The sequence below is a fragment of the Enoplosus armatus genome, chromosome 13 (assembly GCF_043641665.1).
Source record: "Enoplosus armatus isolate fEnoArm2 chromosome 13, fEnoArm2.hap1, whole genome shotgun sequence".
NCBI classification, from domain to species: Eukaryota; Metazoa; Chordata; class Actinopteri; order Centrarchiformes; family Enoplosidae; genus Enoplosus; species Enoplosus armatus.
Window position 1 is genome coordinate 9,497,100 of NC_092192.1, and position 23,446 is coordinate 9,520,545.

General features: G+C 38.9%; 1 protein-coding gene across 1 annotated transcript; it reads right to left on the reverse strand.

Moving 5' to 3' along the window:
• Positions 1–413: 413 nt before the first annotated feature.
• Positions 414–21,888, reverse strand: rad50 (RAD50 homolog, double strand break repair protein). Its single transcript, XM_070917172.1, has 28 exons — positions 21,851–21,888; positions 21,039–21,176; positions 20,704–20,787; positions 20,078–20,229; positions 19,773–19,958; positions 19,414–19,618; positions 18,590–18,718; positions 17,470–17,635; positions 17,047–17,105; positions 16,545–16,679; positions 16,085–16,291; positions 15,536–15,718; positions 15,103–15,260; positions 14,840–15,015; positions 14,054–14,291; positions 11,823–12,012; positions 11,475–11,601; positions 10,065–10,258; positions 9,641–9,751; positions 9,096–9,188; positions 8,858–8,971; positions 8,259–8,386; positions 7,992–8,093; positions 7,553–7,675; positions 2,932–3,017; positions 2,688–2,830; positions 2,425–2,558; positions 414–1,390 (listed from the first exon to the last, which is right to left on the reverse strand). Exons 2-28 carry the CDS (start codon positions 21,165–21,167, stop codon positions 1,204–1,206), a joined length of 3,939 nt encoding a protein of 1,312 aa, XP_070773273.1. The 5' UTR covers positions 21,168–21,176; positions 21,851–21,888; the 3' UTR covers positions 414–1,203.
• Positions 21,889–23,446: the final 1,558 nt, after the last annotated feature.

The window sequence follows — 23,446 nt, forward strand, 5'->3', positions numbered from 1 at the left end:
GCCACAGTGGATATCAGCAGAAGCATCGTCATCTTCATGATATTAGCTCGTTGGCTGTCGACCTCTAGAAGAAGCTATTTCAAGAAGCCCTTGAATTGATAACTCAATTGTCAGCTTGCAGCTTGTTCTGAGGTCTTCAGTGAGAACACAAAATTTATACTTGTTTTGCCCACGCCTTTGCCACGTTTTTCCCCTCATTACCAAAAAAAAAAAAAAAAAAAGAATGCAATGAGTCTGCAGTATGTGTGACAGATGAGATTTGTTTGATTAGGCTGTGGTTGATGAGCAACTTCACAAAAAAACTGAGATATTTTGAATCTGATCTGAACTAAATCTAAAGGGTCCGTTTCCAAAACTTTTTAACAAGCAATCACTTTGTCCAGTGAAAAGAGACAGTCATAAATAACAGCCAATGTCCTTCACAAAATGTTTAATGACAGAACGTCATGAGCTCACAAAGAGGCAACATGGAAATATAACTTCAAACTGCAATATTGCACTGAATTTTTAAGCAGAACAGATCCTTCTGTTGCCACTGCTGGACACCACATGGCTACTGGACACTTTGTAAAGACTACAAATACCAGTCTCAAAATGACAATGTAAAAAAAGTACTGATCCATAGCATGGAAGCTAGTGACTAGTGTTAGTTATTGTCAGTTTGTCTTTAAATGTTTTAGATTTAGAACGTTTAAACAAGAGACCAATCACAGGGTACATTTAGCAACTTCACTTCACAGACTGGTGGAATGCAGGAGTGCAAGTTTAGGTTATTGAACGCAGTGACTTTACAAAAGGAGCATTATCAACACAGTATGCTTCCAAAAAGCTTCTGGAAATGCCTTTGCAGCTGGATGGAGAGAAAGTCAGGGCAGTGATTGCCCTTTGTGTTGAGATGATAAAATAAGGCTGTGTTGCAGATCAAAAATGTTACATATTGCATTATGGATATTTGACAGTCTCTTTGGTTTGAGTAGGTTAGGTATTGTGCAGATCAGTGAACCTTCCAACCAGTTCATAGAAAGAGTGACTTGAAAGTGGATTTTCATCATGCTTCAAAAAACCCAGAAATATTGTATTATTACTGTTTCTAAACTAAATCAACTGAACATTGACTTTGCCAAAATGAAAGCCACTCAATGAAAGCAAGAAGAACAAGGATTTCTGTGTATTTCCAAAGGAGTTTAAGGAGTCATTGTCTGCTCAGTGGAGATAGGATGAGAGGGAGGTGATGCTGCACTTTGTGATCTCAGAGTTCTGGTCCTGGTTCTTACGGATGCGGTAGAAGTGCTCGATGTAGCTGGACCGCCCAAGCAGCTCCACAAAGTCCTCGTCGTGAGTGATGATCAGCAGCTGGAAGTTACGCTGGCGAGAGCGACTCTTAATGATTCTGGTGAGAGCGTGCATGAGGAGATAGAGAAGTACATCAAATTCATATAGTTTACACAGTCATAAGTCAAATTAGACTGACTTTGCCGAGTAATGCAAGTGGTAGTACATTCACTAATAATTCTGGGAATACAGTCTATATGTTTAGTGTTAGCATAAAATAAGATAATCCTTTATTAATTCCTCAGTGGGGAAATCTGCATGTCTGGTAACATAACAGTTTGTAATTAATCTTTCATTTCTTTTGTCTTCTTATTATATATTTGCACTTTTCAACTACCAGTTAAGTAGTTTTGCATCTACTAGTTAACATCACCTACTAATTGCCATAAAGTATTAAGGGCTGGTGCAGACTGACAACAGCACTCAAAAACCTCAGGCTCCTTATTCATTTCAATGAGACAGTGAGGGCTGCTGCAGGAAGCTCTGACAAAAAATGAGTTTTGCTGCAGCACTGTGCACTGTCTGCCAGTCAAATCAATCAACCCTAACCCTAACCCTATTTAAAGTGCACAATCACCATGCAGCCTATTCCCAATACAATTTACAATTAAAAAGAATACATGAGACAAAACATACAGCAAGCAAATAAAATAATAAAAATCAAAACCACATTAGACACATCAATGTTAAAGGGATGTGTGCAGAATTGTGTTGGTGTGGAGATTTTATCAATAACAGCCATAAATCTAAAGCAAGGCTGGAGACGTGTGAAGAGGCGTATGAATCAGAGCCAGCATGTTGCATTGTATGTGTATGTTTGCAATTCTATCCTTGTGAGGACCTTACTGAGTTTGAGAACTATTTTTGATGCGTTGAGAACATTTAGGTCGATCCTCACATCTTCAGTGGTCTGTTTGGAGATTAAGACTTGGTTTTAAGGCTGCAGTTAGTTTTAGGTTTTCCGGTAAGAGTTGGGGTTATGACATGTGGATATGACTGTCAGGTTAGGGGTAATGCATCATGTCAGTGAGGGTCCTCTGAGTTTAAAGGTAAAAACATTGTGTGTGTGTGTGTGTCTGTGTGTGTACTGACTCTACGAGGGCGTGCGCCAGAGACTCAATGTTGTCTCGGTCCAGGTTGGTGGTGGGCTCATCCAGGGCCAGGATCCCACAGTTTAGACAGAAGGTCTCTGCCAGAGCTAGACGGATGATCAGGGATGCCAACACCTAAATACACATAAATACCCCGTGACAGCTTGTTTACATCACGTTTCACTGGAATATATATATATATATTTTTTTTTTTATGACATGCAAGAGCTTTATGTGATATATACAGAAAATACTTTTCTATACCTTCTGACCGGCACTGCAGCGTCCTCTCATATCCAGAGCTGTGTCTCCTTTCACCATAACTACTCTGTAGTTGTAAACCCTCCGCCTCACTCCAGCAGAAGAGTTTTCGTCCACATCAGACCTGATCTCCACGTACTCAATATCTGGAGAGGGGGCAAGAGGGAATGATGAAACACAGAGAGGGAGAACTAGGCACATACAAATAATAGATTTTTAATGGTGAAAACAAAATAGTAAGATGCACCTTGACCCCTGTAGGTGCTGCGCCATAAGTCTCTGATGATCTTGTTGATCTCATCCATCTTCATGCTGTGGAATTTCATGATGGTTCTGAGGAAAATAAAAAGAAAACAAAGGTACAAACCCAATAGTGGACTAGATACTATGTTTACCTTCCCAAAAGCAAGGCAATAGTATAAAATATTTTTACTGTATATCTGCCATTACTTTTCCTGCAGTTCACAATGAACACATCTGCTTTGAATAGATCTGAAGGTGTACAAAATACAATTCGGTGTCACTTGTGTCCTGGTGCAATAGAGGGAAAGATGTGCAATGATAAACGTAACCAGTATTTCTGCTGGGTATCCCGATGAAAAGGGGAGCACAGAGGCATGACCCCGTGCTGGACTCGAGCATATTGTAGAGTAAACTCGGCTGGTTCAAAGGTGAACATAATGCACACCACACCTGTGTGCACACTAGCATGCGTGCATAAAGGGAAGTTACTTGAACTCAAACTGACACAAATGGATAACAATCATGAAGGTTTATGGTTGAGGCAAAACACGTTTGCTGTTGCACACCTTCATGTGGCCTGACTGACTTCCAACAATAAGCTATTTTCTGAAGACTTGGTTACAAAATGATAGCAACAGTAATTTTTTATTTACTAAATCATTTAATATTGATACACGACAGAGATATGTTGATATAAAAGATAGGGGGGCAGCCAACTGGATGTTGCTTTCCGGCATACCAAGAAGCATTTTGTCTACAATCTAGCGAATTGACGAGAAACTCTAATGCGGTTTGAAAAGACTGGAGTGATAACAGTATTATCAACAGCATTTCTTCCGAAGCCCATATATGGTGGATAAATAGACGAACCATGAAGAAAGAAATTTAAAAAAAGAACAGACGGAGAAGAGCAGTCCTTAATCATGCATATGACCCACTGTATCTTATTCACAGGGAAATCATGGAAGTTAGGGGTTTAACAGCAATTCTAAGACAGCTGTAACATATAGCTCTAACATAATGTTATACAACAGCAATGATGATTTTGTAGTTTTATTTGGTCTTTATTTGCCCAATTACAACTGCCATTTATTCAACATACACAGTCTACTTGAGACTGATTTACACTGATATTTTGAAAATGCCAATGGAGATGAATGCACTGACAACTATAAGTAAACAATGACAAAATGCAACAACAACAACAACAACAGATACACACTCACAGAATACGTTTTGAAGCAAAGTCATTTTACATTTGACAATGAAACAGAGATTAGAGGTACTTCACAGTCACAGCATTGTCTTCAGGGTTTGGACCAATTATGCACACTCAACGATGTGTTGCAAAGTGAGTGACAGTTTCATATTCCACTCCCAAATCAAATCATCTCACCATAAAACCATTTTCTGTGTATTCAGACTGAAACTATGACCTGGATGTATGGTCTCCTGGCTGCTAAGGCCTGCTTTCAATCTTGATAACAGTGCTGACACTAATGCCTGAAATAACCCACATATATGGGTAAATGATGCTTCTGCTCTCTTGTCAGATGCTATCTGAGACGGTGAGCTCACACTTCCTTAGTGAGGCTCACTTTTCATCCTCAGTTAGTGTCTCGGTCAGACTTATCCATATATATATCCATAAACAATAAAAATGGTTCGCCAACAAGACTATACATATCGATTTTGATTAGATTTCAATTTTCTCCGTGATGATTCAATGGAAAGAATGGATTTTTCGTAACAAAAGCCACTGAAAAAGCATAATGGCCAAAGGCCTTGAGCACTGTCTCATGACCTTATAAGTTATTATTAGCTTTATTTTCAATCAAACTGTTTTGAAACTAAAACTCCTTCTGTATAGTTCCTCAACATTTTAAGATGTGCATGGTCTTGCTTTGCTACCCTGCTGATAATTTTCTACTATTCGCACATTTTTATCACAAAAATCAACCCTGCAAATGCAAACCTGATGCCACACTCCAGTGATGCCAATCATAGGATTGCTGTCATATTTCTAGGAAACAAACCTGATACTTTGTGTTTCCTGCTTGTTAGAGTTGCATAGCATTGTGGTGTATTTATTTTCTTGAAACATTTCTGCAGGTAAATGAAGTACATTTTCACACTCTACATTTCATTTTGGGTATCAGTTGTATGTCATAGAATCTATTGCTGATTCTGTCTTAAAAATGTACCTTTAATTGTATATTCAATGTGATTGTAGAAAATATTTTACTTTTGATATTCAGATTAATAATAACTAAATGCATTAAGGCGGCAACAAAAATGATTTTCTTTATCGATTAATCTGATTATTTTCTCAATGAGTCAATTGTTTAGAAATGTCAGTAAATAGTGAAAAATTCTGATTTCCCAGGATTAAAATGTCATGTTTTATCTGACCAACAGTCCAAAACCCAAAGATGTTCAGATTACAGTGAACAATGACAAAGGAAAGCAGCAGCACATTGGAGAAGCAAGCAAATATTTGACGTTTTCACTTAAAAAATGACTAAAACTATTAATCGATTATTGATAATCAAATTGCAGTTGCAGATTAATTTTCTCTCGATTGACTAATCGATTCATCGTCTAATCGTTTCAGCTCTAAAATGCATTAAAATATATATACTGGATATACGTGACATTGAGGGTAGGGTTATACATACAGAGAAATGCTAAGAAGAAAAACACTACAGCTACACACTGCACCGCATATTGACCTTACCACATATTAACACTTTCTAGTGCATTCTGATGAAAAAGGATAGAGCAAGTTCATGACTACTGACGTGTCTTACGGCATAGACTTTGTCCACCTACACAAAGGAAACTCAACTATTGTAACATGTAATTTCCTTGCCACAAATGTCGTCACTGGTTTGCTTTGTTTGCTGTAAATGAGTTTGCTGTAAATGAGTTTGCTTTTGATCGTGGCCTGGGAGCTCGTTGGAGCTTAAGAATTTAAACGAAACAGAATGATCACTTCTCATCTTTCACCAACGTTACAACCAGCTGTTCTTATATAGTATATATTTTACCAACTCTGCCTAGGATACTAGAATAGCTGTATCTGTACCATCTAGATTTAAATGTATGCATTGGTTTGTGTTTATGCAAAAGCAGCCTGAACACAAACCAATGTTTGTGTGTACAGAGTGCAAATACACATCCAGACCACTGATTGTGCTGCATTCATCTCTCAGCACTGCTGGTATCTTTGCACACTGCTTATGTAGAGCAGTATTTTGAACTACATTTTACCTAATCTTCATCATATTCTTATTCTGTTCTCATATTTCTTTATTTAGCTGCACTGACACAAAGGACCAAAACAAACTTCTTGTACACATGAACTTCGGTTCAGAGGAGCACTCAAAAGTAGGCAATCAAACTCAGTAGGCATTGAAGTTGTCATGAAATGTAGTAGGGCTGAATCATTCAAAAATATCGAATTATCCAATTTCTATTGCAATTAAAATTGCAATTGTTTTCTATAAATTAAGCTCCAGGCGTGGTGTTTGTGGTCTACGCAGTATTGAACATGACACGATTGTATCCTTTTTTTTTTAAACAATGAAGTTAAATTAAAGTTACTAGTTTTCTAACAAACTGCTCTAAGTCGTTTTGATATCTAACTAGTGATATCTATATATCTATATCACCAGATACTGGAGGTCAAGATTCAGAGCTTTAAGGTGATAAGCTTAAAACGATGATATGATGCATGCGTTTAAAACAAGTTTAACACGCAAAAAGAACATCCAAACGCCACACAGAAAGGCCCCAGCTTGGCAGGTTCAAACTCAGAACCGTCTTGCTGTGAGGCGACAGTGTTGACCACTGCACCACCATGCCGCCCTGATTAGTAATTAGTAGTAGTCAAACGTTTAACGGTGGAATCTTTCAGCTGATAAATGTCAGCTGTGATGTCAGTTCTCTTGTAACTCCTCCAGACGGTAGCATTAGGGGCTTTGAGAGAACTGATGTCACAGTTTCAACTGGGGCCTGATAATGAAGCCAACAGACAGATGTCTCATAAAGGGGTGAACTACTAAAGAAGGTTAGAAAAGGGATGTACTAAAGCTGAAACTAAATCTTACTAGGTAGACGAATATTTGATAATGCTTTCTTTGTCTTTGCTTCTCTATTTTCTGACTGTTGTTCTTGGTTCTTCTAAACATTCCCACCATGGTGCTGCCAATTTCTGTGTTAATTTATGGTATTGAGACATTGTAATAATGTACCTCCACAGTGTGTTTATTTATATTTGTAGGAACAATATCACGATAACCATCTATAAGATATTATTGTGATATTAATGTGAACTGTCAGCTGGCATTCTCATATCATCAAAATACTGGGAGAAATTAATCAATTGATTAATTAAATTAATGTATTTGTGTTTGTTAGTTCAGAAAACAAAATTGCGGGTTATAATTCACATTAAAAAAACAAAAACAAAGATAGATAAGACTACTTACATTACTACCTATGCTCCATTGCAATCCCTGAAAACCTGAACCTTGAATTAGATTGACAAATACTTTTGTGGTTTGTACGTACTATAAGAGTGTGTGTGTGTGTGTGTGTGTACATGTTAGGGCAACACTTACTGATCAAGGGCCTTGTAGTAGAGATCCAGGTCTTTAATGACCAGTTCTGTGGTCCTCATTGTGATCATCTTGTTTTTGTATCGCTCATCAGCTTTGTCGTACTGATCTTCTCGCAGCTCTTTTCTGCAAGCAGTCAATTCAATGAGCAAGTTCAATTCATGAAAAAAATCATATGATAATATAAAGCAGGGTTCATCAATAGTGATGAATTCTGAAGTAGCCAAAGGACTGGACACAAACCAGTGAAACAACTACCTGTGTTTCTGTTGCTCAATCATCAAGTGATGAAAATGTTAACGAGGAATCATTTCTCTTCTCAGCACTAAAGGTGCACTGACATAGGTCAGCCTAAGATAGTAGATTGGTATAATGAACATCTCAGCTGAATTCGGTTAAGCTCTGGTCTGCGTAAACCCAACGATAGACCTGCACATCTCACCTGTGATGCAGTATCTCCTCCTCGAAGCCTTTTTGACGACCCAGTGCAATACTGCGGTTCTTCTTCAAGTCTTCCAACTGGCGTTCTGCTTCACGTCGTTCTCTGGACAACCACAGAAAGCGGTGAGGTGAAAACATTGTGGCTAACCTCTCACCTTTACACATTCAAGTGTGACAACGCAGACGTCTTATGTGCAGCTTGGTTCCCTTTTATAAGTTATTATCCTTTTTTTATTACAGATAATCGATAACTGTGTAGTGCTCTTACTGGCGTAGCTGCAAAACTTGCATGTTGCCCATGTCTTTCATAAGTGCCTCGCGTTTAGTCACAACCTCCTTCAACTCCTCAACACGCTTCCTCAAGGTCAGGTTGTCCTGCAACCAGCGCTCCTGGACCTAAGAAATATAAATAAGTTAAAAATGTGTTTTGCAACTACAGGGCCGTATCCCTACAGGTTCCCTCAGTGCACAACTTGCATGTGATACTGTGATGTGATGCGAGTTACGAGCTGGGCAGGCATTCAGGGTCAACACTGATGAAGGCCACAAACCAAAACGTCAATAAAGCTGGTTTTAATGCTTCAAGTTTTGCTGGAGTTTTGACTCTTTGAGACTGCTCCGTGTAACTTGTAAGTAGGTGAAGTTGTGCCAGAAACCCTGACTCTCCTCTGCGTTTTACAGTTAAGGAACATACAGACAAATGTGTCACTGCTAAATTGCTAAATAGATGAAAAACAGGATGCAACTTCGACAGTTAAAGTAAATAACTAAGGCTTTATTGGCCCCAACCAGTACAATGGTGGATTGAACTTACAACTTTCTTTAAAAAGTAGGAGAAAAGAGACAGAAAGACCCGGGTGGCTGTACCTTTTGAGTGTCTATGTCCTGGCGGATGTTTCCCATCTCCTTGTTGATCTTCTCTTTACATTTCTCAGCCTCATGGAGCTGAGTGTTGGTCTCTTGAAGCTCAGACTCTTTTTGCTGTAACAACAGACGATGTCAATAAAGTTGTTCAATCATTGAATAATATTGTAATGTAATGTCCATCACAGAATGACCAATGGAGGAAACAGAAACAGGGATGATGATATTGCGAAGATGTTACCTCTTTGTATTTGTCTTTGCCGTTATCAACGTACTTGGTGATGTCTCTTTCCAAGGTGGTGATCGTCTTCACTCTCTCTTTGATGGAATTGATCTGTCAGTGACAAAGTGTTAGAATAGTGACTAGATTAAGATGAATCATATGTAGCAGAAGAAGTTTAAAGATTCTTGTGTTGCCTAATTTGTGACTTGGTTTACATTATATTAGTTGTTACGTGTGGAGCCACAGCAGTAAGTGTTTTTACAACTGTCTAGGCTTGTTAATATAATGCTGACTCACTGTTGAATATTAACGTTTCACTATTAAATATCACCAGTAGCTAAATGTAAGAGAAAAGAAACACAGAAGAACAGGAAGCACAACAATCAAGAACAAGAACAAGTCGAGGTAGTAACACCAAAAGAGATCACAAGGAAAGGAGGATATAATCTACCTTGTCAAGTCCCATGTGAGTGAAACAACAGTTTGTTGATGAATTTGTGAATTTGAGTTTTCAGTACAGAGAAAGAGAACAGTGAAAGAGACAAAAGTGAGATAGTGTCCACCTTCTCCTGCCCCTCTTCCTGCCTCTGCCTCTTGCGCTCCACCAGCTCCTGCTTCTCCTGTTGCAGCTTCTCCAGAGCAGCAGACAAAGGGGACAGCTGTTCCTTCGCTTCCTGGTTGGACACGAAGTGAGAGGAAAAGAGACAACTTGGCATATTTATAGAACGCAGACTTTCTTTTCTTACCAAACACCTAGAAAAAAAGAAATTAAGCAAACAATAATATGTCAAACAGAAACCAATGAATTAAAGGTAATGTCAAAAGTACACACCACAAGATTATTTTTACTGTGTACATGACAGTAAGACTAACAAAGGTATAAGTGAATTAATGCAGGCTGTGCACAGAGCTACAGTAATTCACAAGTGCCTCTACATCAGCATCATACAAGAAGAAGCTTACATAAAGAAAAACAATAAAATGTACCCTGATGTCCCTGGTTAAGGCCTGGATTTCAGTGGTGAACTCGACACACTGCTCCTCCAGCTGCTGCTGTTTCTGCATATCACTGCTCAGCTGGAGTTTCTCTGCTCTCGTCTCATTCACAGCACTTTTCAGAATCTGAATCTGATCCTGCTGGTCCTGGATCAGCTTACGTTTCAATTCCATCTTGCTGGATGCTGTGAGGACACAAAATGTTACAAACAGGCAAAGAGAAAAAACAAAGAATCTTAAAACTGCTTCAACTCCATTTTTCCATCTGACTCCTGATGTGAACAGCTGGGGACCAACAAGTGACCTTTACTGTAGATGTTTTCCAAAGCACACCATAGGTTGTTAGATTAATTGTGGCTTTAATGATGGAAGCACCTGAATGGCCAAAAAACAGTGATGGTGGCTTGGAAGGTAAAAACACAATTCATCAAATTCTGAACCTATTGTCTACAAAATGGTCTGTGTGGTTTGTCTTTAAGTTGCATAAAGTCTTGCTCATCCACATCGTTGGGATATTCAGCCTATTTTTGAAGCAAGAAAAAAAAACCTCAGTTGGCGGTTTATTAGGTACACTTAGTTAAAACAAATGCAGTCTAATGCTAATAATGAAGGTTTTAACGTTCAGTTGTTGTTGAAACTGTTTTAGAGAGGTGTTGATTCAACCTTCATGAAGGTGGGATTTATTGCAGGACTGTTGTATTATAAGACTGCATTAGTTTTAGCTAGATGTACCTAACAAACTTGCAACTGAGTGTGATATGTACAACTTTGTAGCTACAGCCAAAAACAAGGACAGCACTGCTCTGTGTCCGTTCAGCGTTCACACATCACATGCACAAAGTTTCCATCCGCTGATAGAAAATGAAGACCACTGATAGCTCTGAGTGCTAGTAAGTAAGTAACCTGAGCTTAGATTTATTTTTGTTACGTATTTTGGCGTAAGGTTTTATTGTGTGTTATTTTGTGGACAATGATGCAAGTGGGATAAAAAAAAAAAAAAAATATATATATATATATATATATATATATATATATTAATTTAAATGGAAACCAACAATTCATCAAGGAGAAGACATTTTCACTCTTCTCCTGACTGGCTCTCCTAATACGTCATATGGTTCATTGATCTGATTGGTTGAAGTTAGCCTGTGATAGACAGATGGTTCATCCAATCACCTGCCAAGTATTTTTGAAGGTGCTTGCCCTTTTCCAAACTGTTTCAAAGGACGACTTCTCAGATGGTTATGTGTAACAAACTACCTACTTTAAGTGGACTAAAGAGGCCCCACATCTCAGCAATTAAAGATGAGTAAAATAACTGTGGTTGCAAAACTACAACATAAGACCCAGACTGTAGGAAAATGGAATTTCCCTCCAAGTGTGTGTATGCAGTCATCTTACTGGTGTCCAGCTTGTGCTGAGTTTCTTGTTTCTCCTGACTGACTTGCTGAATGGTTCTGGTCAGGTCTACTCCCTGGAGTTTGGCTGCATGCTGAGCTATTTTCCTCTCCACCTCTTTAAGGTCCATCTGGAAAGAAAGAAAAATACAGTAAGGTGACAGTAAACTTTGACATCAGGAAATTAGAGAGACTGAGTCTGATAGGTTCCATCTGGAGGAAGAGGGGATGTACTGGATGGAAAGATAAAAGAGTGAAAGACATAGGAAAGGCACAGTCAGGAACTGGTCAGTGTACAGGATGGAAAGAGACAGAGGTGGTCAAAAAAGAGAGACAGACAGGAGGTTGGTACCAAGTATCTGTCCATGAGAGATATGTCCTGCAGGCAGGCCTTGGCCGTTTCTTCCTCTGACATCAGGGTACCAAGCAGAGTCTCCTGCTCCTCCACATCGCCCTTCAGCCTCTCGATTTCCCTGTTCACAGTCTGCAGGCGGTTTCTCAACTCAGGCAACTCCTTTTCCTGAAACTGCACGATGGACTGCCTGGGAGGCATGAAAGAGAATAGAATTACACTTTGAGCGGAAAATAAAGATGTATGTTGGTGTATATTTACTTAGATACTATCATCCAATGTTCTCTCTTCTTTGACACGCTGCAGTTCTTTAGGGAACTGTTTACTCTGAGGTCTCCTGTGGATGTTTCAACTCACCCAGATAATTAATAATTTGAAGGATTATCTGGATTTGATGTCCTGAGGGTACACCTAAATCACTTTTCATTTCTATCTTTTATCTGGAAAAATAAAAAGGTAAAAGGCTAAGAGAATGCCGAATCAATTACCTCTAAGTGTGCAAAAGAAAATCAATAAAAGTTAAATCTGTTTGGATACGTCTACACTAAATGAGTACATGGTGATCAGCCCTATTCAACCCAACTCAAGCAGAACAACAAGAAGGCCTCCTATCCACACTCACAGTCAGTGGATTTTATAAGAATATTGCAGTAATGTCCCTCCTTGATTTTGTTTATTATTTCAAAAATGGTAAATGCAATTCTTTAACTATTTAAGGTTCATACTTAGAAATGGCAGTTTGACAAAATAATCTCAGAAAAAAAAAAACGTCCTTCTACTTGCTGATGACAGACTGAAGACAAACTCTGGAAAAACCAAGTGAATCTTGGGTTTTTGTGAAAATTAAATTACATGTCTCATACCTCTGAACCACAAGCTCCACCATAGCCCAAAAATATGTTTTGGTTGCAGGCATTTCTGGGGAGGTCTATCAATTAAATACATATTTATGCTTTGTACTTCATATATTTGTTACTTCTGAATGAGCTTTCCTCTACAAGTTCAATATATTCAATTTATCTGAATATCATCACAGTTGTTGAAAGTTTTAAAGTTCTTCTTTAAAAAGGTAAGGGGAGTGGCTGCTGGGTCATTACACTCTCAACTGTGGGGTTCTGCTCAGGGCATGAAAAGTCAGTGGAGAGAACCAGAAATAAAATCTCAATCATATGAGATTATAGCTCCATCTAGTGGGGAACATCTCATAAAACATGCACTCTATTCTCTTCAACAAACAAATGAGAAAAAGAAGAAGACTTTTGTGAATGATGTTAAAAGAAAAATCACCAAATACACAAATACTCTATTTAGATTATCAAACGTTACAGAAAACTATGAAAATAAAGTCCAAACAGCAGTAGCAGACTTATTTAGATGACAAACACAGCTTTAGTTTTTAAAAAAGGTTCTATAAATTCTATATTTGTCCTTTGTGTTATTTTTCGTGGTCATTTATCTTTATTTTCATAAATCAAACTCAGTATAACAATCTTGTGGTACACAGCCCCTGTGGGCTGGTGAGAACTCATCCTGCTTTCTCTACATGCCATACTGCTTGAATGAACACAGAACTGAATATCTATTTTTAGAGTGACAAGCAAGTCTACAGTCTGTTGTGTGTTACGACTGGATGAATACATCAGGGATTTTTTGGACAATTTTAGTTTTTTAAATTGTCTTGATCATGTGTAATTCATGTACCCTGTAGCAAGACTCTTTCATGAGGAATGACAACCACTAATAAAGATGATGCTCAAGCTGATTTAAGATGTGTTTATGGACATATCTGTTTCTAAAAACAAATATGTTGTACTTTATAATATTTTTTTCATATTTTTATTCTCAATTTTCTCTATTTTATATTCATATTTCTTGAATACTTGTTTCTTTTTTGTTATGCACCAAAATACCAAAGCAAATTCCTCATATGTGAAAACCAACTTGGCAATAAACCCTGATTCTGATTCTGAAAACACAAGAGTGTGCTGGATTTATCTTGTGCTTCAAATAATGCCACTGCTTCCTTGCGGTCGTGCCAACCTGATACCTATTTATAATTTGGTCTGAGTCCTTTAAGTACGAGTGCAAGAGTGAATGACCATACTAAAAGTTGGGACGAAAATCCTGCAGTCATAGATAAAAATTGAAAGTATATCTAATTTTTTGATATTTCCCAACAGTCCAGTACACTTTTACATAACCTGTCTTTCCACAGCCAGCGTTCTCCATACCTGACAGGTCTGAGAGCCATCATGTCATCCTTCTTCCTCTCCTTCCTCTTCAGGTCCTGCTCTGTGTTTTTCAGCTTGTCTGGCACCAGGCGTAGTTTGGACTGCATGTCACTGATAACTTCCTGCAGATCAGAATCTGAGGGGAACGTCCGCTGGCACACAGGGCAGCAGGGCTCTCTCTCCTCTGTCAGCTGGCTGATGAACTGGGTGTACACTGCTGTGGCTCCAGCTAGCATGGCTATAAAAACACAGGTGGAAGAAGAGAGAACAAATTCATGACTTTACTATGGAGGTTAAAATGAGCACAGACATGACTGCTACTTGACCTGTGTCCGCTCCTTGGTTGTTTTACTCCAAGCATAGAGATCAACGCTACCAATAATGACACTAACTACAACAGAAGGCCATTACAAAGTTAAAATAATATACAATATAATAATAAAATAGTGGTCAATATAGTACACGTGGTAGCATTTAGGTAATGATTTCAGAGAAAGATGCTCATTTATACATTATATTCATCCATGATGAGGTTAGGTGCATTGGAGGGTAAAAACTGACCCATTCAAATCAAAACAGCAACAATGTGCAGATTCTGGATTTATCTGGGACTCATCCAATCATCTAGTGATGCATCTAGGGGTGCCTGACCTTACCTGGCTGGCTTTTTTTTGTTACACTTCAAATGTCATCTTACCTCTCTGTTTGAAGGTCTTCTCCAGGTTTAGACTACCATTAGTGTCTATGACAAGAAGCTCCTTCTAATTTCTATTTCGGAGCATTCACCTCTTTGTTTGGAAACCTTCTCCAGATCTTCTTGCAGTTTGCTCAAGTCCTGCTCCAGATCCTGACTGCCACACACATTGAAGAACTTCTCTTCGTCGCTGGCTAACTGCTGCTCCTTCTTCCGTACCTCAGCAGCAATGTGGCTTTTATTCTGCTCACTTGATGCCAGGTCCTTACTGAAAATAATGAAAATCATGACATAATACTGGTCAGTGCCTTTCTTTTATCATGTGTGAGCTTTAATGTAAATAAATCTTACTAACTTGAGTTTGGCAAGTTTGTCCCTGGTACTGTTGATTTCCTTAGACTTGGCATAGATCCAGTCCTCCAGCTCTCTCTTGTTGGGAAAGTGACCCAGCAATGACACCAGATCCTCGCTGTGACGAGACTTGATCTTACGTACCTGCTCCTCCTTCTCTGTCTGGAGGAACGAAAGAGGAAAGATGAGGGGAGCCAACAGAGAAAGGAAAGACGACAGGAGCAGGAAAGACGAAGACGGGAAGAGGAAAAGCAGAGAGGAGATGAGCACCCAGGGTTAAATTACCACCATCAAAGGTCACTCAGTCTTACTTAGAGAGAGGAAAAAATAGTGTAGTATAGTAATCTGTGTTTAGCGCGAGAGGCTCAAGCCTGACAACAGAAGGGGGAGAATGTTAAACCCCAGTTGCCTTCCAGTGAACCTAGTTTACACATTACCTTGTCTCTTTTCAGCATGTCCATCTGGGTGCGTGCTGTGGTGTGTGTGTTGAGCATCTCCATCTCTTTGTCGAGCTGTCTCTGTGTGCGGTCAAGTTCAGCCTTTTCTCTCTGGAGCCCCACAACCTCGGCCTTCAGCTCCTCCACGTTGGAGTTCTGAACTGCGCTCTGCAGCTCACGCTCCTGAAGAGGAAACCACACAAGTAGTGCGATCAGAACACATGGCACTTACGGATATGTATGTTTCACTTCTATTTTACAATGAATCCAGTGGTTTAAAAGTATCTTGCAAGAGAAATACTTCCTGTAAAAAATTAACAAAGGAAAAAAAACAAGAATCTTTCTTTAATGCTCAGAGAAAGAAATGCATAAAAAAGCTGACATTTATGTACACATCCATATAGCTGATCCTTTTTACAGTATTTTACAAACATTTCCAAATGAAAAGAACAGGAGGGAGAGTGACTTGAAGAAAACAATAAACTTAAACAAAACAACAGACAAGCAAACACGCAGTTAGACACACCTCCCACCTGTGTGTATACTCACCACTTTAGCCAGTTCATTCTCCAGTTCTTGCAGTCGGCTAGATGAACCTTCCAGCCTCTCCAGCTCTGCCCTGACATTCCTCAGTTCTTGCTGCTTCTTTCCCTGCAGGTCTCTCTTCAACTCCACGGTTCTCTCCAGGCCAGTCTTCTTATCCCTCATTTCATCAATGGACTGCTGCTTCTGCTGCTCCTTCTCCTGCAGGTCCGCCTGAGTGGACAGAATAATAAGGGATCAGGGATTACAGTCAAGAATAGCACATTTATTCGTGATCTGGAGAGACATTCTAGTATATTAAATGTGTACATTTTAAAGCTCTGACTATCAACATTTTGTTTAAAAAAACAAATTACATTTAATTGATTCTATCTGACTTTCAAAAATAAAGTCAGACTGAATCAGTCCTGTCACTGATAAAGGCCACATCATATATCATCATCATACACAACAGAGCATTTCTTACCATAACCTGACTGACTGTCTCTTTTTCCTGCTCCAGTCTCTGTGTGACGTGACGATGAAAGCTCTCGAGCTGAAGAGTGGTGAAGGGCGGTCGGTCGTAACCTTCCATCTCCAGAGAGGATGACAAAGAGCGAACCTGAGAAAGAGAAATGTGAGTAGTTATATCAAACAAAATCAAAATGTTTTGTAATAAATTGTATTTTGTTTTTATCTTTAGGTACAGTCCATGCACTGAATTAAAATAATGGCATTCTTTTTACATTTTGTAAGTAATTCAACATATTACAAACCAACAGTTTTTGTTTCTTTATATCTGTAACAATATCTAGACTTCAGTATAGTTACTGTACATGGTTACAGTAATTAAGGGACCATTGGCAAAACTGAGAGACTTACAATGGCCAAAAGGTCAAAGTGCATTTGACCTCCATGAGAACAAGGGATAGATGTCGTCAAAAATGTAAGTGCATCCCTTCCAAACGAACGTGATTTTTCTGTCTCACCTGAGTGTCGCGGTTCTTGATGTTTTGGGTGTGACGGTCAGCCTCCAGCTGTAGACGGCCTGGGAAAAGGTGGGGGACAGCAGCAAATTTAGCCTTCAGGAAATATCCCCCTTGATCCACCTGTCTGTCAATCCTTCCTTTTATCCATCACAATTTCTTTTTTTTTTCCTTGAAGGAAAAACCTCTTTTATTACTTAATAAAAACCTTTTTTATTAAGTATTTCAAGTCTTTCCAGAACTTGTTTCTAAGATTGATTCTATATTCTGCCAGTGCACTCAAGGACGTATGCTATCAAGAATAGAATATATTCAATTATACATATGGGTGTAAGGCGTGCAAGCAAAATGCTATTTTGGGCAACATTTTAAAGAGTTGATTAGTTACCCTGGTACAAAGATTGGTATGTGCGCAGGTGTGTGTACCTTGTTCTACCAGGAGATCAGACTTGACTCTGTTGAGTCTCTGACACTCCCGACCAGCTCTCTCCAGCTCCTTCTGGTAGTCTGTCAGCCTCCGCTCCTTCTCCCTCACCGTCCTCTGGTGGTTCTGGTAAATGTCTTGCAGGTGCTCGTCTGAACCCTGGAACACCTGCCACATACACAGTTCACTGGCTTAGAGTGGCTCTGAACTGGTCAGAGGTTGGACTCCACTGCGCCCTTTCGTGACAAAAACGTATGCACCAATAGGTCTATACCTACTTTAGGTGTAACAATGCCTGCATACAGTTAGAGCATTACATCTTAACTACATTAAATGTGAGGCATTACTGCAACTACTTCATGGTGCAAGTCAATCACTTTGAAGTCCAGGGGAGACAGAAATGACTATAACCACTTTGCAACAGAAAGCAAGTAGAAACTGTGGTCATAATTCTGAAAAACACTAAATGTTTATTCTTCACACAAAGCACCTTAAATTTTCAACCAAGTTGTGTTGTCACGCCAACAATTCATCTGATGCTTTCACTCTCAAACACACTCTTCAGACGCAGTCACAAACACAACTGAGAAGCACCAAACAGATGGAAGGAAGAGATTCCTGGCTCCTGTAAGGCAGAGGAGCGTCCAGCAGTCGTAAAAGACATTCATATCAATGCAGGCCAGTGATGAACTGGCTTGTCATTACAGAATTACAACAACCTCATTCACCATCTGCAGTCTTTCTATTAGTTTCCCATTTAGGTTAATGAAACTTCATACAGAGTTGAGTCTGGGGTATTATTAAGCAGGTGTTTAGCTAAATAAACGCTCAGACAGAGAGACAAATGAGGAGACCTGCTGTGTTTTCCTCTTTTTAACCTCATCATCTTTGTTCATGCATTTAATATTCTATCTCATTCTTTTTTATCCATCCTTAATTATCGTTCAAGCCTCTTGTCAGGTTTCCCAAAACATTTCAGCCAATGTGTTGCCTCCACAATTAGTGGTATCTGTGGGGGGGGGTGCGCAGTCATTTATTTGTTTCTCATTCCTGTTCAAGCCCATCATAAAAATAAATAACTCATGTTTGTTTACGTGTATATATTACATATTTTTAGGTTACCTGTTCCATTGTTTCCTCCAGCTCCTTGTTGTCCTCCTCCATCTGTTTCTTCCTGCTGTCTAAAGCCTTGATGTCGTTGTCCAGCTTCATCACTTTCCCCAGTTTCATGTCAATATCTGTCATTCGATTCTGAAAATGATTATACAAGTTAATTGATAACATAAGGGGCACTACTGTTATACAGACATGCCTACACCCATAAACACACAGTTAGCCTCCAGCGCTTACTGTGTTTATATTAAATCATGTGATTTCAGCTGACCTAATTACAGAGTGATAACAATATCTAGTACTGAAACTTGTACTTGATTAATTGATGAGATGACTGACTTGACAAATTTATAATTTACTGGTCAAATACAATATATTTGATGATTACAACTGTAAAATGCAAACTTTTCTCTCTATTCTCTATATTTGACATTCAATAATGACAAATAAACAAACAAAAAAAAATCTGAAAACGACCTAGTTACAGCTCTATTTTTTTTTTTCGAAATACATGTTAATATGCATTGTTGTAAGAATCTTCCTGAGAACAAAGGTGCAAAACAACTTGCTTTTTGTCAGACGTGCCCCTCCAACCAGTTATTAAAGCAAGTGACAGGATTGACAGTCTACTCTCAAACACTGTTAGCAGTGAAATTATTAGATAAATGATCAATTGATTCAATGCATCCCTCAACCTGTTTCATACAAAGAAATACTGCTTACACAACTTGAACTATGTGAAAAATCTCTCACCTTAACCATCGTCCGTTTGGCTTTGTCTTTAAACATGTATATCAACATGCAGTACACACAAACATACATCATCAACCAACCTCCAGTGGATCGATCTGGTTCTCTATACGCTGGATGTTGTCTTTAGAGGCCATCAGCTGAGCCTCCTTGGTGGCCACAATCTCTCTAATCTGCAGGGCTTTCTCCTTGTTCTGCTTCAGGTAGCGCAGCTCCACCTGACACTCTTTGACTGTGTGACTCTGTTTGAGACGCAGCTGACGCATCGTCTCCAGAGCTTTGATATACCTGGGAGAAACACAAAGACATTGTAATAAAGAGCATGGCATATGCAGGTTAATATTTTTACTTCGGTGCATGTTTGCTTTGGATTAATTTCAGGTAATGTGAGGATTTAGAAATAAAAAAATTAGACAAGCATGTAGGAATGAGTTGGCTTTACTTGGTTGCAGCGAAGATGGAGTCAAACTTGTCTTTGAGCGCTTTGCCTTCGCTAAGTGGCCAGTTAGACTCTTCTTGGTGACAAAAGATGACATGATTAAGCACAGGCTTCGACACACCCAGTGAGGAAATCATCTCCCGATCCAGTTCACCACACTTTGATGACAAGCTCACCCTCTCGCCGTCTCTGGATGAATGATGATGGAGGTCACATGTAAAGAAAGGGGTCATGTAACATTAATATCAGTTCAGAGAGAAAAAAATGTTTTCAACATAACATTCAACAAACTTGAGACTGTGGCTTACTTTATTCTGGTAATGACCTGCTCCAAGCTTTTGAAGGAGTAGTTCTTTGCCTTCTGAGTGCAGGACATGGAGCGTTGGATAGTCACTTTCTCTCCGTTGACGTCTGTGAATAAGAGTCGAATCTGTGCTCGCACGTCCGTCTCATGGGCGTCCTGCAATTCACACAGCATGAATTTACTTTAACAAGGATAGCCTCAGTAGTCCTCATCTGATCGGAAAAATGCTCTGGTTCATTTAATAGTTGCACAGACAAAAACAGAAAAGCATTATGAGCTTTTTATACAGAGGTAAAGTATGAATATAAATCTCATGACAGGATTTGTAGTACATGAATTTCTCACATACTGATAAAGATTTTTAGCACAGGTATAGAGGAGTCAGGAGTCTCATTGCTGCTTTCAAGTTTTCTTTTATTATGTTAGGATTAAAATAGTAAAGACAATACAAACATTCAAATGAGCTTGTTGAACTAATAAAGAGTAGCAGTAAATAGAATACTGTGGACTGGTGGAAATTGCAACAGCAATAACTAGCAGTAAAGTATTGAGAGTAATAAAGAAAATTGCTCAAAAAAAAAGTTATAATGCCAGCTATGGTACCTCGCTGATACAGGAGATGGAGCTCACCTTTGGATCATGAACAAAAGCACCTCCTTTAGATCCAGGGGGAAGTTCTCCTGATGTTGCATACTTAAGGCACTCAATAATAGTCTGGAAACACATTGTCATATTGACAAGAATTAAAACATCAGAGTTGCACTTATCATTTTGAAATATTTTATCCAACATTTGCTGTGGCTACTTGCAAAATACAAAGAAAAAGACAACAAATCATCAGACCAGCTAGCCTAATCCCAATGCATATGTATAATGTCAAAGGCATACTGTCAACTTTCTTGTTCATTCTCTACAGGTCATGCATCACAGTCAACCTTTGCTCTCCTCAAAACATGTTCTCATACCGTTTTCCCTGCTCCGTTGGGTCCAACCAGCACAGTCAGAGGATTGAAGAAAGAGATGACTTGTTTGTCTTTGTCTTCAATCCCAAAGCTCCTCACCCCTAGGATGCTCATCTTGTCTATCTTTGACATTTTTGCTTTCTGAAAAAGAGAAAGAGACAGCGAGAGAGCAAACTGTGACTTAAATCAGCAGCAGTGATGAAAACAGGCCTTGAAAATTTGCCTTGTCTTGAATGTCTATTCACGTGTCACAAGACATTGACTTCAACACATTACCTTTACAGTAATGTTTCTGCTAACAAACCTTCATTAATTATGTCGACCACTCAGCACAACAGTTAGTTCAGTTTGAGTTAATGAGTTATGTATCACCAAATCACTTCTAACCATGTAACGATCTTGATGATCATTAATTCCTTCTAGATGAGAAGAAAATGCAAGTGTAAGTTGACTTTAATAAAAAAAAAACTTAATTACGCAAATACTGGTCTTAATAAACAGTAACTTACTGACGATATTTCTGAACTTCACTGTAAGTTAAAGAATGATGTTACGTCTAGCGTTAAAGTTTTAGACACGGGCTTGTTGTGTGTAACACGCACTGTCATGATGTTAAGGAGGAGTGACATTACACTCAACGCTAGCTAGTTAGGTTCAGCAGGCTAGCTAACAACGTAAGTTTGGCTATATGCTACGCTGTTGTTGCTAAGGCTAGCGACTCGCTGTCCAACAAACTCCTCCTCCGTGCAGAAAAACAATGCTTTTCGTTAACTGCAGTAATCTCAGCCCGTATGCGTGCTATCAATTCAACTCACCTCAAAGTGTTGTTTTTGGTTCAAACGTGAAAGTACAGTTTTCGCGCTGTGGGGAATGTGACGTGAAACGCGGCGACTTCTGACTTCCGGGATTAGGCTCGTAAACATAGAATAAGAACGTATAGAAAGGAAGTTCTCGCAATCGACGAATATGCTCCTTTTTTTCTTTGCTACTGTGCTGTCCACATATGAAATGAATGTTCATGTTACACAATGACTTCATGAGCGATTTAATTGCAGTGATAGTCACTGCTCTAAATGAATGAATTATCAATATACAAACGTAAGCGCGCCTTCTATTCATTCCATTTCTATGACCAAGGGTCGGGTCAGTTCAATCTTCTTCTGTGGTGACTGACACAAGACTAACCAGTGAGTACTTCTCATCAAATCATGAGCTTCTGTCTTTCAGTCTTTCCTGCTTCTTAATTTCCCCTCAGCCCCTGCTCTGTACATGCTAATCTCTGTCTGAATATTGTCTGCATCTGAATAGCATTTTGGAAACTTTTCTGCTACTTTATCCCAATACTTGTATGCTATCCCTAAAAAAACATTCATTATCCCACCCCAAATATTCTAACTGACATTTCAAAGATAATGTCCAATCCTCAGCTGCTGCAGTGGAAGAATTACGAAGCTGTATTAAGACATTGTAAAAATGAAACCCCGAAAAACAAATGTCTTGCATCCCTAAAATCTTTGAGAGTATAGCTGGTGTTATTCATTTGGTTTTTCTTTCCTATTGTCAACAAATTCCATAAAAAGATTAAAACCAACAATGCATCTCTCAATACTTTCCTAAAACAGCTGGGCAATGTAGTTTTAGGAGACACTACTAAAACAGGAGCATATAGTGGTTTTTGGTAGCGACTACTTTCAGCAGTGGATTAATTCAGACTTTGTGCAACAGGATGGTGTTTGTGAGGCAGACTCACAATAAACTACAGTGCCCATTTTCATCATAATGAAAGAACAGGTCACTCAGTGCAACATTGTGGCTTATTTATGTGTTTTTAATAGTTTTTGGCCAACAATTGAGGTCGATAGCACACAGACAATAGTTGTTCAGGATACATTGTTGGTTTTGGTCTTTAAATGGGATTTGTTGAATGTATGAAAAATGTAGAATATCATCAGCCTCCTTTAAGAAATACAAAACAGTTGAAACTTTTCTTGTGTAGGATTGTTTGTTCCTTGACTGCTTTGAAAATGTTTGTAAGTCACGATCACCATGTTTGTAGTTTGTGTTAGTGCTTGTGCTTGAATTATATCTAGTCTGATTTTAATTTGACACACGCATAAAACATGTGTTTCCATAGTCCAGAACTGATCCTGATGAGTCCTCCTAGCTAAACATGTTTCATTCAAGTAGACCTATTCTTATTTGTTCACGACAATCTCTCATCTCAAAACGTTTACCACAAGAGGACAGTGTTCCCCTGTGTAAAAGCCATTGCTGCCAAATCTCAGAGATCACACCATAGTCTTTCTCCTCTCCTCTCCTCACCTGATATTGCTAGACACCCATTTGCTGTTGTATTGTGTATTGCTGTGGCTGTTGTAGTGAGACTGTTGGCCATTGCAGTATCTCAGTTA

Excerpts from the sequence above, each read along its gene's own strand:
- rad50 (XM_070917172.1), bottom strand. The coding sequence starts at position 21,167 with ATGTCAAAGATAGACAAGATGAGCATCCTAGGGGTGAGGAGCTTTGGG. Across the intron at positions 20,788-21,038 it reads CCAACGGAGCAGGGAAAACG|ACTATTATTGAGTGCCTTAA; the intron begins GTATGAGAACAT and ends ATGTGTTTCCAG. Across the intron at positions 8,387-8,857 it reads AGGACATAGACACTCAAAAG|GTCCAGGAGCGCTGGTTGCA; the intron begins GTACAGCCACCC and ends TATATTTCTTAG.